A 17379-nucleotide genomic window follows, 5' to 3' on the forward strand; every position below is an offset into this window, starting at 1 on the left:
GTACAACCACTGAAGTTGTAGTTTGCAATACAAAAAGCCAGCAAAGCATTCAGAATCAATGATCCTAATATTTGTGACAAATGTCACATGAGGTTGCAGTCTTGGATTGTTCTTATCTCAAATAATAAACATTTTTTTCTAACTACAACTTCTAATTGAACTTGAAATGTGGTCATGTTTACATGTGCAATACATAATGAATGTATTATATGATTATCATTAAAGCTTTGTAGATTATCAAATCTTGGGTTGCAAACAGTTTATCTTTTTAACTATCACAAGCTTATTTTAGTGATGTTTCGGACCTAAAAAGATTGCTGTTCAGCTTTAAATATTTGCAGTTGACCAGATGACAGTGAAGTTAGATTGGATTATCCTTTAGAATTTTAAGTATAGTATTTTGGAAACTATTGAATAAATATGACAAAAAATTACAAAATACCACATTAGTTGTACAGTTAGATTGAATATGTCATTATCACCAGTGAAATAAAAATGAAAGATAATACCAGTATACAAAGTATCATATATACAAATGTACACATTTATCAGATATTGGTTTAAATTATGTTAAAAGTTAAAGTGTGATACATACATTATTTAGGATTCCCAAACTATATATATAACATGTACAAATACTGGCTTATTGCTGTAGCTAAAGAAGCTACATTGAAAAGTAATGGTCTAAAATACATTATACAGTACTTTAAATATTATCATAAAGAGAACTGGTAGCAATCCATTCATTATTATTGTAATTACATTGAAGTGTCAATAAAAGATTAAACATTTTGAAGTTGTAAGAGTAGAAACTTTTTTCAGTAGTATTTAACTTGGTCTTCCTACTGATAAAATTAAAAAGGATTTATAAATGGTTTCAAGGTCTTTCAATAATTCTGGTAGGCCAATCACAATAGGCTGTTGTGAATAAGCTACAAGTGTTTTAAAGTTACATTTACAGAGAGTGGAATTGTTTCCAAACTAACAGTTGCTTGGACACCTGGATCATCATCCAGAACACTAGTAGCTCTCTGTTTTTTGATTAATGCAGTATGATCCAGGACTGGATCAAGAGTAAACACAAGTTTCTATAACAGTGTCACTCATAAGAAAAATTACCATTAATTCACAGTAAACAAATTCTAATAGGCCTTATATTTTTTGCTTGACTATACATATATGCAATTTAGCCATATGTTTTCTAAAAAGGAATTCCAATGGAAGATAATTTCTCACAAGTTGCAGTCTTCTCTATATAACTGTAATTGGAGTTTGTAATTTTTTCAGCTATGACAAACCAAAAACTGTTAAATAATTTTGTCATTCACTTTCATCCATTCATTATTATTCAACTTCTCTGAATACTGTCAACACTACATTTTAGTCTTTTTGTACCTTATCAGATTCAGTCTTGCAATACAAGCTTAAAAATTATCTACTTCTTTCTCTTCTCTTTTTATCTGAAAAGCATGTATAATAAACCTTCATTACACTTTTCTGGCATTAAACTTACTCGGATATTTCCATCCAGTTCTCATCAGTCAACATAGTTTACTCTTCCTTTTTCACACTTAAATTTTGCATTATCTGTTCTGCATGTTTTGCCTCCGTGTTTTGTGCTGGTACCCTTGTCGTTGTTCTCAATCACGACTTTGCTTTGTATTACTATTTGAGGTGTATTTAATCAGTTTTGGCTGCATGAGAACAGGGGAAGATACATTATCCATGGCAACTTTTTGGGAGTTCTCCAAACTGCCTGCTGGTTACCTGTCATACAAGATGCAGTCAATCACAGCAAAGTACAAGGATTGCTTACTCATTTCAAGATAATCTGGAACTAGAACAATAAAAGAATGCCATTTATGGCAGTGTCAGAAATATGATGTGGTAATAAGAAACAATAAGTAGAGATGGATTTGTAGACTTTAGCACACTGTGGAATGATACCATTAATACCTCTTAATCAGGAACATGAACACATACTTTTATCGATTTTTACTGTAATATACTGGTCCAATTCACCTTGGCTTCAGCCAAATGAATATCAGCAACTTTACTACATTAACTTCATTGATACATTCCTTGAAGAAGAGAGGAATGACCACATGTTATGATCTTTGTTTCACTACACTTTAATCTCCTGTTTAGTGGGCATGAGAAAAACCTGGAAGAAGCATGAAATCCTTACCAAGTGATTTTAGTCTCTAGCGATGCTACAGAATAGTTGATAATCACAAGCTTAAACCTGCAACATTGGTACATGCTGTTTGATGACTGTTCTATATGTAAATTAACTTAATTATGTCACACAAATAATATGTAGTGTTAAGAATTTGCATTCATAAAGTTATGTACAATATGCATTTGTTTCAGGAAGCAGGACATGGATCCATTCACCAGATGTCCTAAATGCAGGCCATGTGGCTTATCTAGTTAAGGTAATTATTGTAAAGTTTTAATCCATTCTAATGAAACAAAACATTCAGAAAATTTGTTTTCTGTTTTAATATTCCTGCTCTGCTACACTAAACCTCGTCTTCATTGTTAACTAATAGACTGTTTCTAATTTTGAATATGTAATATTTTTTTGCTAAATCTTCTTTTGAAAATACAAATTGATTAAAAGCATTCTAAAAACATGCATGTTTTGTATAGCTTGTTTTAAATTTCAATGTCTCGCAGGTGAAATTTTTGTCTTTTAAAATTATGAATTACTAAATAACTAATTTGACTTTAAAAGCTGTATTAGTTGTGGTTGAGAACAAAATCATTGTTGCCTTTTAGATCTACAGTGTTTTTAATGTATTTTTTATTTGTAACATGCTTGTTAAAGAAGTACCCTAGAATTTGTTTCAGATTTTTCCCAATACATGTTCATGGTCAGGAATGTTTTGCAGAATAGTAATAATATGAATGTCATTAGTGGTTTTGTCAATGAATCATAGTTTTGTAGTTGTTGTCTACAGGGCTAAAAGTAGTTAGGTACACAAAAATAAACAATTTTATGTTTCCTTGAGCGATTCAGCAAAGGTGTATATTTCATTTATGTATAATGTTATTACTATTGGCAAATTTTATAAAGGCTTTTGTACAACAGAACACAGTTGAAATTGACTATTGAAATTGAATATTGATATTTACTGAAAATTTACAGTTTCTGGGGAATACGGAAGTCGATCAACCAAAAGGTATAAATGTTGTGAAACAGGGGATTCAGAAATTGAGGGTGAGTTGTTTACGGAATTTTATTATATTTTCTATGTGATTAAAATTTCTTATAATATGCATGTTATTAAATAAAGTCTAATGTCAGTTCTTATTCCACATGTTATTTTCAATGTGCATGTGTAGTTTCTATTGATTAATTGTTGTGGTATTATCATTCCTTCAGTATGTTTACTTTGTTTTGTTTTATCATAGTAGTAAATAAAGAAATTCTAAGATGCTCTTTGGTGTTTAATTTTCTCACATAAAAATATTTTAAAAATCAATTGCAGGTTTTTAATTTATTTTCATTATTTAATATTGCAAAGAGTGAATTGCACTTTATTTGAATAATTTGTACATGGTAATGCACTGACTTGTCACCACAGATGTCAGCAAGTTCTGGTACCACGAGTGACTTATTTTGAAGTTATACAATTGATTTAAGATAAATTCTCAATAGACTTATAATTGGATGGATGTTAAAAAAATATCTGAAGATATTTTTAAATAATTTGTTCTTTATTGAATTGGTGAATCTTGCAAAGCCAGAAAATTATGGTTAAAAATGAGCTCCAAAACCAAAACTCTGGACTCATTAATCGTAGATCCCTTATCTGCAAAGATAAGATGATTATAGAAAACCATCCACCCAAAATCAGTTGTTTTTTTTTATGATGAATATAGTAAAAGAAACTGCAATTTAAACAATTATCAAACACATACATCTGTGAAGTTTTCAGTATCACTCCACTGGATCTTTGTACATTTAGTTTACCTAATTGTGGTCATGAAAGCCAATTCTCACACACATATTTGAGGATTTGTGTATCTGTCTTGATGTATGGTTTTAGATTGACTTTGCTACTTTTCATTGAAACGTTTTACAATAACTTACAATGTTGGATGATAGTATGTAACTATAACATCAAATTAAGAATGACTGACAATTTTATAAAGATTGACAAATCCCGTGATATTCTCTCCATGCCTTATTTGGTAATTCCATTTTAAAATGGAACGTCCTTACATGATGAAGATAAAAGGTGATGTGTATGAGGTTAATTTGATTTGTATTCTATTTAATATTGTTCTTTTTTTTTTTTTTTCTTATGGTCACTGTGCACTGTTTTAGTTCTCCCAGCAACTGAAGAAGTCAGAGGGAGGTAAAATACCAAAAGTTGAGTTGACAATATCGGTGGATGGAGTAGCTATCCAGGATATTAAAACAAAGGTAAAAAAGAAGAAAAAAACACACCACATACCACTATATTTAAATTGTAAAATAAACAAATTAGAGATTTATTTATGGAATTGCATAAATTAGTATGCATAAATTATTACAGAAACTAGTATCAGGCAGAGCTCTTACAAGATGTGGTAATGTACAAGAAAAGAATGGAATTTAGTATACTTATTTTCTAGGCTTCAAAGAGCATGAAATTTTACTGATAAGTATGAACAAAGCAAACAATTTGTTGTTTGATTGTTTTCTTGTTTATCTGTTAAATATAGTTCCCTCTCATTAAAAAACACATTTTATTGGGTGCTGTCGCATTCACATTACAATGAAATATCATTGTTCATGTGATAATAAGTACACATTGTGTGTGTGATCATAGTACAGAACAATCTAATGATAGTTTTAATTATTATCATATTTTCTTGTATGTGGTGTTATTCATAAATCTTTGTGCACATGTGAAAATTAACCATCCATTATATGAAATTAAGTTAAACACTTGCACATATAATATGCTTTGAAAACAACAAAGTTTGCGTTCTGTGGCACTAAAACTCAAGTTAAAATAACAATCATTATAAAACTACAAATGTTGGCTCATGTACAGTTTTTATTTTGAAATTTGAAAGATGTGCATGCTCATGATAAAAAACAAACAAACAAACGTGACTTCAGAATACAACAGTATAAACACACTTGGGCCCAGCATGGCCAGATGGTTAAAACACTCAACTTGTAATTTGAGGGTCATGAGTTTGAATCCCTGTCACACCAAACATGCTTGCCCTTTCAACCATGGGAACATTGTAATGTAATGGTCAATCCCACTATTTGTTGGCAAAAGAGTAGTCCAAGAGTTGGCAGTGGGTGGTTGTAACTAGCTGCCTTCCCTCCAGTCTTATACTGCTAAATTAGGGATGGCTAGCTCAGGTAACCCTCATGTAGCTTTGCATGAAATTCAGAATAAACCAAACCATAAACACACTTTTAATTGAAAACTGCATGTCATTAGAGTTATTAAAAAACATCTAAAATTTGTGTATTGATATTACTATAACAATCATGTTATGGTTCATATGAGTTTGTTTGGGAGACAGCTTTTGTTGTAGTGAAGTAACACTACTATATTAAGTGTATCAGCTAATGAATATCATTATATTATTCCTTTACCATATGTTTCCAAGTTTTGTTTTCCTTCAGATAAAAGTAAGTGTTGATATTTTGTCAAATTCAATAAATATAATTTAGTATTGTTGCTATCTATTTTTACTGTTTGTAAATTATTTTATATATTTATATTTTTGTATCTGCTGTTAAGAAAATTTTCCATCAGTTTCCACTTCATCGGATATCATATTGTGCTGATGACAAATGTGATAAAAAGTTCTTCAGTTTTATTGCCAAAGAAGAAAATGAAAAACATAATTGCTTTGTCTTTATAAGTGACAAACTGGTAAGTTTTATTTTGAGCAGTTTTGTAGCTTTCAAGTTGAACATTCTTTAAAATTGTGAGTTCAACATTAATTTGCATTTTGTTTTAATTATAGAAATGAAATATCACAAGTTGTTATTATTATATGAATTATTGTAACTTTACAGTTAAGTACTACAGTTCAATAATTGTTTAACTTTTTTTGCTCTCTCTCTCTCTCTCTCTCTTATGCCCCATAGTGGCTCAGAGAAAAATCAGTGGGCTTACAACACTGAAAATCAATGTTTGATTCTTATGGTGGGCAGGACACAAATAGTTCATTCTCTAGCTTTGTACATGACAACAGCCAAGCCATACTCTGTTCCTTTTTGTTTTTTATTCCTGAGATATCCATTATTATCAACTCGTTCTACAACAGAATCTAAATTTTAACAAAACATTTACAACTTGCAGAAATCATCTTGTATTTCATTAGTATGAATTAAATATCTACCTCACACTCAATATTCATTTCAAATAATTTTGTGGTCAAGTACTTGATTTTCAATTGGCTGTAAACTGTAGTCTACAGATGTGATTTTTAATCATAGTTTCCTTTGTTGGTGTAATTTACTCATTGTCTGATTTGTAATCAATTTCTTAAATTAATTTGTTATTTATAGCTACTAGTCTACATTTGTAGATAATAACTTCCAATTCTATCAACATGAAATGCATTTTTTTACACTAGTAACATCCATAGATATGTGTGTCTAAATGAATTCACAACTTTTTTTTTTTGCTTAATTTTCAGTCGCAAGAAATAACATTAACAATCGGACAAGCCTTTGACTTGGCATATCGTCGGTTCTTGGAAACCTCTGGGAAGGACATGGAAATGAAGAAAAATTACATGATTCTGCAGAAGAGAGTGAGATATATACTTTACATCAAACATAATTTAGCAATTCAACAAAAGAGAAGAAATGCTTTAGTATATTATTGTAATGGTCTAAGTGGTATTTTTATATTTATCATGAAGGTGAACTGAGTTAGTAGTTTTAATATGAATTTTCATACAGAAACAGTGCACAAATAAAACCTTTGCTCTTTAACATATTATGAGATAAAAAACCTGGCCTTGAAGATGCTAAAGCTTCATCGACAAACATCTCTTTCACATAAGTGATATTTATTCTAACAGAATAAACACAAGACTGAGGGAAGGACTGTTCACTTGAGACATATGAGGAAGTCTTTTTTTTTTTTTTCAACATAAGGACATCTTAGATCAATCTCAGTTGTTGTACAGTACCTGTCCAACCATGATTGGCTTTTGAGATTCCTTTTAGGCAATCATCTAATTTTTATGTGTCTGCAGGGAAAATGTGGAGCTGGAATTACAAACTGAAAAGTGTAGTGGCTTTACACTGTAAGATTTTAGGAAGAGAAACTTGTCTGTAGGTTCTATTGATACTGTGCAAAGTTACTGAGATTGAGGTTTAGTAGACTTTGATGGGGTGGCTAAATTACATTCAAAGACCAATATTAAATGGGTGTGTTGTATCTTTGCAATTTTATTTATCTATGTATGACTCATTCTGATCATCATAATGAAATAATTAGCATAAAGTATCAACCAAAAAATAGTTAGATATTGAAAGACCCAGAAAATCAGGATCTTTTAAATAATGTACTTTTCTTTTTCAAAATTGAAACTGGTCATAAATAGTGCATAATCTAACTCAGGATGGAATGGATAAGACTTTGAAAGAGCATAAGCAGGTGATATTCTTTAGCTCCATTTTCTGCTGCAATTTATATTGCATTGATGCATTTGTTAGTTCTTGTTATCATGACATTAATATCATTAGTGAAGTTGATAATCTGTAGAATGGTGCACTCCTCCCTCCAATACTTCAGTGTTTCTTATATGAGGAAAATTATAACTAAAAATTTTAAATTATAGATAATAATCTCAGAATTACTGGTTTTACATTATAGGTATTTGTAAATTCGAAGTAGGTGCATTCTGAATTTATACTTAGACATTTTAAACTTACATTCTTTTTAATTTTGTCTAAGTCTAAAATTTGGAAGTACATTATTTTGAATTATAGGATTAGTATTTAGTTGTTATCACATTACAGGTATTTTTCCAAATGTAACTGTTAACTAAAGGAATATTAGAGTACTAAATAATTTTATTACCTCCACCACTGAAGATTATATTTCATCCCTGTGTTTGCTAACAAGATTTATCAAAAACAGCTGAATAAATTTGGGTGAAGGTTGGTATGCATTTGGATTATGACCCAACTTAAAAGTATTTAGCTTTTGGATGTTTTAGGATTAAAGTCATGGATAAAACATTCCAATGTTTCACACTATGTTTACTCTATAATAAGTAAGAAATTTATTATATTTTTTTATGTTTCGTGGACATTTGTTGAGTTATCCCTCACTGTCCTGCCAAAAGTGGTCCATGTCAATAAAACAGACATTTGGACACGTTGTTGTACTTTTTGTGAGCCAAATATGATTAATACTGTGTGGGAGAGGTATGCACTTTACACCATGCCTCCACAGTTTATTCATATATCTGCTTTATTATAACCAAGTCTTGGATGGGTACATCTGAACAATAGATTAGTTTAGTAGGTAGGTTTTCTTATTTGTTCATTATTCACAATATTTTACCAGGATTAGTTTGGATTTCATGATAACAGGCTTATGATTACTGTAGATGCTGCTGGTCTCACAGTGGAAACATATGGTTTACTAATATAGATACAAACTTCCACATTTTATATTTGTAACCTTCTTGAATCATGGTTAATTTAACAATAGAGAAACTAAACAGTTGGTATTTCTTTTTTATATTTAATGTATATGATATACAATATTAGTGTTTAATGTGTAATGTAACATGAAATATAACTTCAGGATTTCTGATTTAATCAACTCTTCTTAAATCCAAAGAAGTTGAAGTAATAGTACTAAAATAATCTCATATTTTTATTTTTTTTATCTATAGATAGTTAATTTATCTACTTATTTAGGTACAGGAACTGGAAAATGAGAATGCAGAATTACGTGAAAAAATTGCTAAACTCCAAACTTCAAGAGATAGAACTGATGGGTCAAATAAGAACCAACAAGAGGTTTCAAGTTGTTGTTTTTTTCAAAATACACTTTATATGAATTCTGAACTTACTGTATATTTTATGTACTACAGATTTTACAAAAAACCATAGTTTATTTGTCAGACAGTAACTTTTTGGATTAATTTTATATATTTCATACTTAATGCATTACCCAAAATTTTGACATATATTCAAACAATCTAGTTTTTGTGATGTTCTATAAACTATGAAATACAGCACAATTACTATAACATTTGAAAGTTGGCAATTAATGTGTTTTACCTTGTAGTTTTGTTTGCTCCTTTATGCTGGTTGACTGTTATATTGGTAAACATTAAGTGCTGTAGAATTTTTTTGGGGGGGACATTGTAAAATTATGAAGTATTAATTCAATCATTTTAGTAGACTAATATCCATGATTTTATAATAAATCATGTTTTGAACTTGAGTAAATATTTTTGTGAAGTAACTACATTTCATGATTTTTCATTATACATAAAAGAGCGAGAATCATTTGTTAAAATATGACTATATATTGCCCTTTTTTGTAATGCAACTTTTTTTTTTGCACAGATCTTAAAATTTATGGTTGGTTAAACAGGTGTAACTGTTTAAATTCAGGTCTCTTATTAGAGTAACATCTGCATTAAAGATTTATTTAATGTAAAGAGAGATTTTGAAAATAATAAAATTAACTTATGTGAATATTTATTTTCATCAAGTTGAAAACTTACTATGTAGCATTAGGTACTTTGTGTAGTTAAGGTTTAGTTACAAATATTTTTATTGGAAACAAAACTAGTAATAATAACTCTTAAAGTCACATTATTTTCTTGTATTTCTTATTTTTGCTTCATTGTTCCAAAGTCGTGTAACTTAGAATCTCAAGGCTTTTCTGATGGCATTTTCACCTAATATAGTTGTACAAAATTATTTCAGAGTATGTGACTTGGTAAGGTCTTGTATTCCAGAGCTCGGGGTTGAACATTGTTAATGGCACAACAACTGGACCATCCAAAAATAAATCTGACACTTCTTTTGGTGAAATTCAACCTCCCGTTCCACCTCGTACTTTAACAGCCACAACACCAACAGATGTAAGTTTTGTTTGCTGTTGTCCTCTTTTTACTGTGTGTGGGAACACCCATAGATGTGGCCACCATTATAATTTTGAAAATTGCAGTGCAAGATCAAACAAAACAAACTATTACCATTACTAAGTATAACGTTAAAAATAAACTTTACATTATTGTATTTGGTTCCAATGACAGCACTCCACCTTGGACCACCTGCTTCGACTTGAAACGTCAATCAGAGAAGTCTTTCTCAAAGGACAACATCTTGTATCAATATTCTTTGACATTGATAAGGCTTATGACACAACATGGAGGTATAGCATTTTGCAATACCTCAATACATATTGGTTACGTGGCAATTTGCCCATTTTTATTAAAAATTTTTAATGGGCAGGAGATTTCGAATTCATGTGGGTTCGACACTTTCCTGTTCTTTTCTACAGGAGCTTAGAGTTTCTCAGGGCTGTGTTTTGATTGTCACTCTTTTCAGTAAAAAAATTAATGCCATCACTGAACAACTCCCTCCCACTGTTGCAAATGGACTCTATGTTGACAACTTTCACATCTCATGTCAGTTGTCAAACATAAGATATATTGAACAGCAGCTACAAACTGCCTTCCATCGTGTACTGAAGTGGACCACAGCAAACGGCTTTAATTTTTCTCTCTCTAAACTGTTTGCATGCACTTTTGCTGCCAACAGGGTATTCACTTTAATCCTGAACTTTGTATCGGTGAAGTTGTGCTGCCTGTGGTCCCTGAGACCAAGTTCTTGGGGCTTATCTTTGACCGTAAACTGACCTTTGTACCACACGTTAAGCAGCTATGGGTCAAATGTACAATAGCACTAAACATCCTCCTTGTCCTCTCTACCACAACTTGGGGAGCAGATCGATGTTCTGTGCTAAAGATATATCGTGCTCTTATTCAATCGAAACTCCACTATGGATCATTGGTCTATGGCTCTGCCAGGTCCTGGGCCTTAAAGATGCTGGACTCCATTAATCATCAAGGACTTTGGCTCTGCACTGGGGCTTTCCACACCTCCCCAGTTCAGAGTTTATACATAGTCTCATGAACCTTTTTTGTACTTTCGCCATTTGCAACTGTGTTTACTGCATGCTTTGAAACTTCATTCCTTATCAAAACATCCCAACTGGGATTGTTTTCCTTCCTCGGTGGGCCATTGCTCCCTTTGGCCTTTGTACCAGGTGCAGTTGGATGAATTGGGTCTGTTCTTGGATAACATTGCAGTATCCACTGGTCAGCCCATCCCACCATGGCTTATTACAGTCCCCAAATGTGGCCTTTCTTTAAGTCATCTGAGAAAAGCAGATACTCCCGATTGGAAGTACCATCTTTCAATTACTGTACATCTTTCAAACAATCCATTCCTCTTTATATGGATGGTTCAAAATCAAGTGACTCTTTGGACTCTGCCATGGTTTGTTGCAGTTCAGTGGTTGCTCGAGGAATACCCTCTACAGCTTCTGTGTTCACTGCTGAACTGTATGCCACTTCTCTTGCCCTTGATCACATAGAGGCTAAGTAGCACTCCGACTACATTATTTATACTGACTCACTTAGTTCTCTACTGGCCCTGGAATCACTTCACGTTGGTTCACACCCTGTTCTTGCCACTATTCAAAATCGACTGGCCCATTTCTCTTTAACATCTACTTCTATCCAGTTTTTCTGGATATGGGGCCACGTTGGTATTCATTGGAAAGAGCTCGCAGACACGGCAGCTAAATCTGTCTGCTCTGGCACTATCACCATTGTGCCTATTCCATACATGGACTATGGTCCTCTATTCAAGATTTGGCTCCATGCTAGCTGGCAGTCGACCTGGAGTGAGCAACGTGAAAACAATATTTTCCAAATAAAACCCTATATTGGACCTTGGCCATCTTGCTTCCAAAAAGATCGGAAGGAGGAAGTTGTTGTAACTAGACTATGCATTGGTCACAGTTTTTTAACTCATTGTTTTCTTTTATCTGGAACTGATGCACCAGTGTGTAGTTTGTGTAACACTCAGATCACACTAAGCTACGTTTTACTTTCTTATCATTGTTACGTCTCTAAGCAGCACACCATTTTAACCATGTTCTGTCCCAAGGTTTGTCCATAACATTAGACAGTGTTATTGGTCATGGTGACACTGTCCACCTTGGTAAAGTTTTTAGTTTTTGAAAGGTCATTAATCTTTTTACTGTCATTTAAGTTTTTTAATTTATACATTAAACCTTTTTAATGTGGTTCCCTTTAAAAAATCAGTCTGTCTAATTTGGTTTGAAATTAGAAAATGGCCGTAACATTAAATAACTCGACACCAGGACTGAAAAGGCCAACTTCAGGTGACTAATGCTGCTGTTTGAACTACCCATCAGCCATTCTAGCAAGTTATTATTAAAATTTTTCTACATATCTTTTAACTCTTTTATTTCATTACTTTTTGAAAATGGTTATAATGACACATAACTCGGAACCAGGACTGGAAAGGCCAACTTCAGGTGACTGATGGTGGTTCTTGTACTTACCTGTTAGTGTTCCTGGCAGGTGATGATCATTACCATTATGCTACAGAAAGTCCTTTACAACTTCTCTTACTGTAGTTTCTCTCTTAACATTGTGGACTAGATGTCAACATTGGTTTTATGCTATTTATTTTTGAAAACTGTTTTGTTTTACCTTCATTTCCTTTTATGAAATTTGCTACATTTAATTTACTTTTACCTTTTCACCGGATTTTTGGCACAGATAGCATAGCTGCTTTATGCCATAAAACACTAAATCAACCAACCAACCAATTATTGTATTTTTTTATATTTTCCTGGGATCTCATTTGCAGTAATAATTTTCAGATTTGTTTTTACTATTATCTGCAAGGAAACGTTTTCAAACAGTTAATTGAATAATGTTATCAGATTTGTTTTTCACCTGGTTATGTTTATGTAAACTCTAAGTTAGTAGCATAAACATTTAGCTTAGTATTTGGAGCAAGATATAAATAGTAGTTTTTGATTTATTTTTTGGAATCTGTTGAATTTAGAATCTCCTACTTGAGCTATCTGATATAAATTTCCAAGTTCCTATTGTGGGTCGTAGACTAGAAAATCTTGACCTTGATGTTAGAGAGGATTTTAACCCTAGAGGAGATCCTGGATTTCATTATGGAGGTGATTTCAATCAGAATGCTAAAAAACAAGGTAATGTGTTTTTATTGATATTTTATTTACTGTTTGTAAGAGCTGATTCTAAATTCAATAAGATTTTGTTCTCAATCTTCTTATTGTCTGTAAACTGTCTTAACCCACATTTATCAAACTAATATTCTTTTCCTTGTATGTGATGTGTAAATGTGGATCCAACATTTCTGATCTGATCTGAAATCAGATTTTTGTGATTTAATCTTATTTGTTCAGCAAATAGTATTATGGATTTGAAAATACACCAAGTCTCAGTTTTCATTTAATCACAATTATTATTAAAACTTGGTTAATATTTTGTCTCCCTCTTTCAGTAACATTTGATATAGCTGATCAAACAAGTTTTTGTCTAACTAGTTTGAATCATCTATTGATTAATTAAGATCATTAAATTGAAATCCACTCATGTATATGTAAAAACTGCTGGTATAGGTAGAGAAAACTGTAGAGGAGTGAAAAATGTTTCGACCTTCTTCAGTCATCATCAGGTTCACAAAGAAAGAAAGAGGTAACTGACCAATAGCTGACTGTGTTTGAAGGCTGTTGTGTAATTAAGTGTAGGAATGTAGAGGGCATGCTTAGATGTTTGATTATATTTATTAATATAGGTATAAAGATGTTACTTTGTATTGGTTTATTTTGGGCTTGAGCTGTTGTATAAGTAAGGCTTTTTTAATTTTGCGTTTGTTTATGTTTGTTTCTTTATTTAGTTGTTTGCATAGAGCTTTCTCTGCCCATACTAGCCGTTTTTTACATATATGTTTCTTTACAAGTGAGTTTTCTCGCCATTATGGATTATTATGAAATCCACTCAGTTCCAGTTCTCTCTCAATTGCATTTTTAACTTTTTGCCCAGCTTTGATAAAGATATAAATATTTTGTTTGTTTGTTCAAGTGACATTTCGTGATGCTGATCAAAGTAGTTTTTTTAATTATTAATGAATCTGTAATAATATTTCGATTCTTCCTTTCAGTGATATTTGAGGAAGCTGATGAAGCAAAAGACATGTTTGGTGCAGAACCATTTATGCTAATAGATGAGGCTAATGATCCCTTTGGGATGGGAGATTTTAGTGCATATGGAGTGAAGCCCAAGGACTTAGAAGATGCCATTGGATTCATTGATAAAAAACTATCAGAAATGAAGGTACAACTCAGAATTATCTATCTCTTTCTCTCTCTTTCTACAAATAAACAAATATATAACTAATTTAATTAATACTGTTCACTGTGGTGTAGTGAAAAAATGAACATAAAAACATCAAGTATATCTCAAAAATCTCAGGATTTCAAGAACTTTCAAATGTATATAAATAATACACTTGAATTTGTCTGTCTATAACTTACATGGAACATATCTTGGTCAAATGTTACAAATTTCATATAATTAGAAAGGCCTTTTTCTAAGGAGTCCCAGCTTGTATATTGGCTTTTCCATTCAGAATTACCTTACCTGTTTCACTTAGCCAAACTTTTTAATGCAATGAGTATGGTACACATTGTTATTTTTACCATGTGATTACTGGCTTCAATTTCTTTAACATTAGTTTTTTATTTAAAAGTATTTCACATAACAACACTTAACCTGCAAGTAATTTTCTAAAAAACATTAACATTATGCTTATGTAGTTGTTTTATTCTTTCTTAACGTATTTAGATCTAAAATATGCATGCATAATTCATTCAAAACCATATGCTTATCACTTTGTGAACATGGATTCAGACATTTCTGTATATTCAGCTACGTTTACATTTGTTACAACTTTGTTTACCTTACTTTGCAAAAATATAGCATTAGTTCGTTTTATCAACTCCTATAATTACCGTTTAGATACTTTTTTATTTATTAATGATTTTGTTCTTTACTTTTTTGAGTTTCTTTATTTCAACTCCTAAGACTGTGCTACAATGAATGCTCATAACTGTTCTGTCGGTCTGGCAGTACATCGGTCAGACCTGATGATGTAGACTATGAAATGCTGTGCCATTTATCTCCTGCTTCTCTTGCCATACCTCTGATTGTTTTTAACAGGATCTGGCAAGAGAATGTTTTTCCTGATGCCTGGTACCAGGCTATTATCCTACCTTTCTCTAAATTTGGAAATGATCCCAAGATTCCTTCAAACTACCGTCCAATTTCTTTGATGAACTGTCTCTGTAAGACCTTAGAGAGAATGGTTAATGCTCATCTTGTTTGGTTCCTCGAATCAAACAACCTCCTCTCGCCCACCCAGTGTGGGTTACAACAACAGCTTTCCACCATGCACCACCTGATTCAACTTAAAACGTCAATCATAGGAGCCTTTCTCAAACGATAACGTCTTGTATCAATAATCTTTGACATTGAGAAGGCTTATGATACAACATGGAGGTATGGCATTTTGTGAGACCTCCATACATAAGGGTTATATGGCCATTTGCCCATTTTTATTAAAACTATTTTAATGAACAGGGGATTCCTAGTTTGTGTGAGTTTGACACTTTCCCATTCTTTTCTACAGGAACTTGAAGTCTCTCAGGGCTGTGTTTTGAGTGTCACACTTTTCAATGTAAAGATTAATGCCATTACTGAACAACTTCCTCTCACTGTTGCAATCAGGCTCTATGTCAATGACTTTCACATCTCATCAGTTGTTGAACATGAGGTGTATTGAGCAGCAGCTACAGACTGCCTTCAATCATTAACTGAGGTGGACCACAGCAAACAACTTTAACTTCTCTCTCTCTAAAACCATTTGCATGCACTTTTTCCACCAAAGGAATATTCACCCTGATCCTGAACTCCATCTTGGTGAAGTTGTGCTGTCTGTGGTCCCTGAGATAAAGTTCTTGGGGCTTATCTTTGACCATAAGCTGACCTTTATACCACACATCAAGCAGCTATGGGTCAAATGTACAAGAGCACTGAACATCCTCTGTGTCCTCTCTTCCACCACTTGAGGAATGGATCAATGTCCTGTACTAAAGATATATCGTGCTCTTGTTTGATCAAAACTCTACTATGGATCACTGGTCTATTGCTCAGCTAGGACCTCGACCTTAAAGATACTGGACCCCATTCATCATCAACAACTTCGGCTCTGTACCAGAACTTTCTGCACTTTCCCAGTTCAGAACTTATAAACATAGTCTCATGAACCTTCTTTGCACCTCTGTCATATGCAACTGTCTTTATTGTATGTTTCAAAACTTTGTTCCTTACCAAAGCATCCCACCTGAGGTTGTCTTTTCCTTTCTTGGTGAGCCATACTTCTTTTCCTGCCATGGCTCACTACAGTCCCCCAAAGTGACCTGTCTTCTGTGTTCACTGCTGAACTGTACGCCAGTTTTCTTGCCCTGGATCACATAGAAGCTAAGGAGTACTTGAACTGCACTATTTATACTGACTCACTTAGTTCTCTACTGGCCCTGGAATGGCTTCAAGTTGGTTCACACCCTGTTCTTGCAGTATTTAAAACTTACAAACCTATTTTTCTTTAACAACTACTTTTTTTCAACAACAGTTTTTCTGGATACTGGGCCATGTTGCTATTCACAGGAACGAGCTCACCAACACCAGCTGCATCTGTCTGCTCTGGCACTATCACTGCTGTGCCTGTTCAATACATGGACTATGATCCTGTATTCAAGGATCAGCTCCGTGCCAGTTGGCAATCGACTTGGATTGAGCAATGTGAAAACAAGCTTTTCTAAATAAAACCCTCTATTGGACTTTAGCCATCTTGCTTTCATAAGGATTGGAAAGAAGTTCAAACTAGACAACGTGTTGGTCAGTTTTTTAACTCTCTCTCTTTTTTTTTTTTTTATCTGGGACTAATGCACCAACGTGTTGTCTGTGTAACACTCAAGTCGCAATAAGCCACGTTTTACTTGCCGTCATTATGACTCTCAACTACAGCACCATTTTAAACATGTTTTGCCCCAAGGTTTATCTGTAACGTTAGACAGTTTTATTGGCGATGGTGACACTGTCGACCTTAGAAATGTTTTTAGTTTTTAAAGACCTTTAATCTCTTTAATGGTATTTAAGTTTTTAATTTATACATTAGACCTTTTTTAATGTGATTCCCTTTAAAGAATCAAAGTCCAT

The 17379-nt window shown here is 32.7% G+C and overlaps 1 protein-coding gene across 3 annotated transcripts in view; it reads left to right on the top strand.

Moving 5' to 3' along the window:
• Positions 1-17379, top strand: part of LOC143255133 (PTB domain-containing engulfment adapter protein 1-like) — a 46837-nt gene that overhangs the window by 26177 nt on the left and 3281 nt on the right. For all 3 annotated transcript variants that reach the window (XM_076510333.1, XM_076510331.1, XM_076510332.1), the window contains 9 exons: positions 2374-2438; positions 3155-3226; positions 4340-4438; positions 5766-5900; positions 6673-6789; positions 8921-9022; positions 9976-10101; positions 13133-13289; positions 14264-14436. In XM_076510333.1, coding sequence (XP_076366448.1) covers positions 2374-2438; positions 3155-3226; positions 4340-4438; positions 5766-5900; positions 6673-6789; positions 8921-9022; positions 9976-10101; positions 13133-13289; positions 14264-14436 — 1046 coding nt within the window. The remainder of the gene's footprint in view (positions 1-2373; positions 2439-3154; positions 3227-4339; positions 4439-5765; positions 5901-6672; positions 6790-8920; positions 9023-9975; positions 10102-13132; positions 13290-14263; positions 14437-17379) is intronic.

The sequence above is a fragment of the Tachypleus tridentatus genome, chromosome 7, assembly GCF_004210375.1.
Source record: "Tachypleus tridentatus isolate NWPU-2018 chromosome 7, ASM421037v1, whole genome shotgun sequence".
Taxonomy (NCBI): Eukaryota; Metazoa; Arthropoda; class Merostomata; order Xiphosura; family Limulidae; genus Tachypleus; species Tachypleus tridentatus.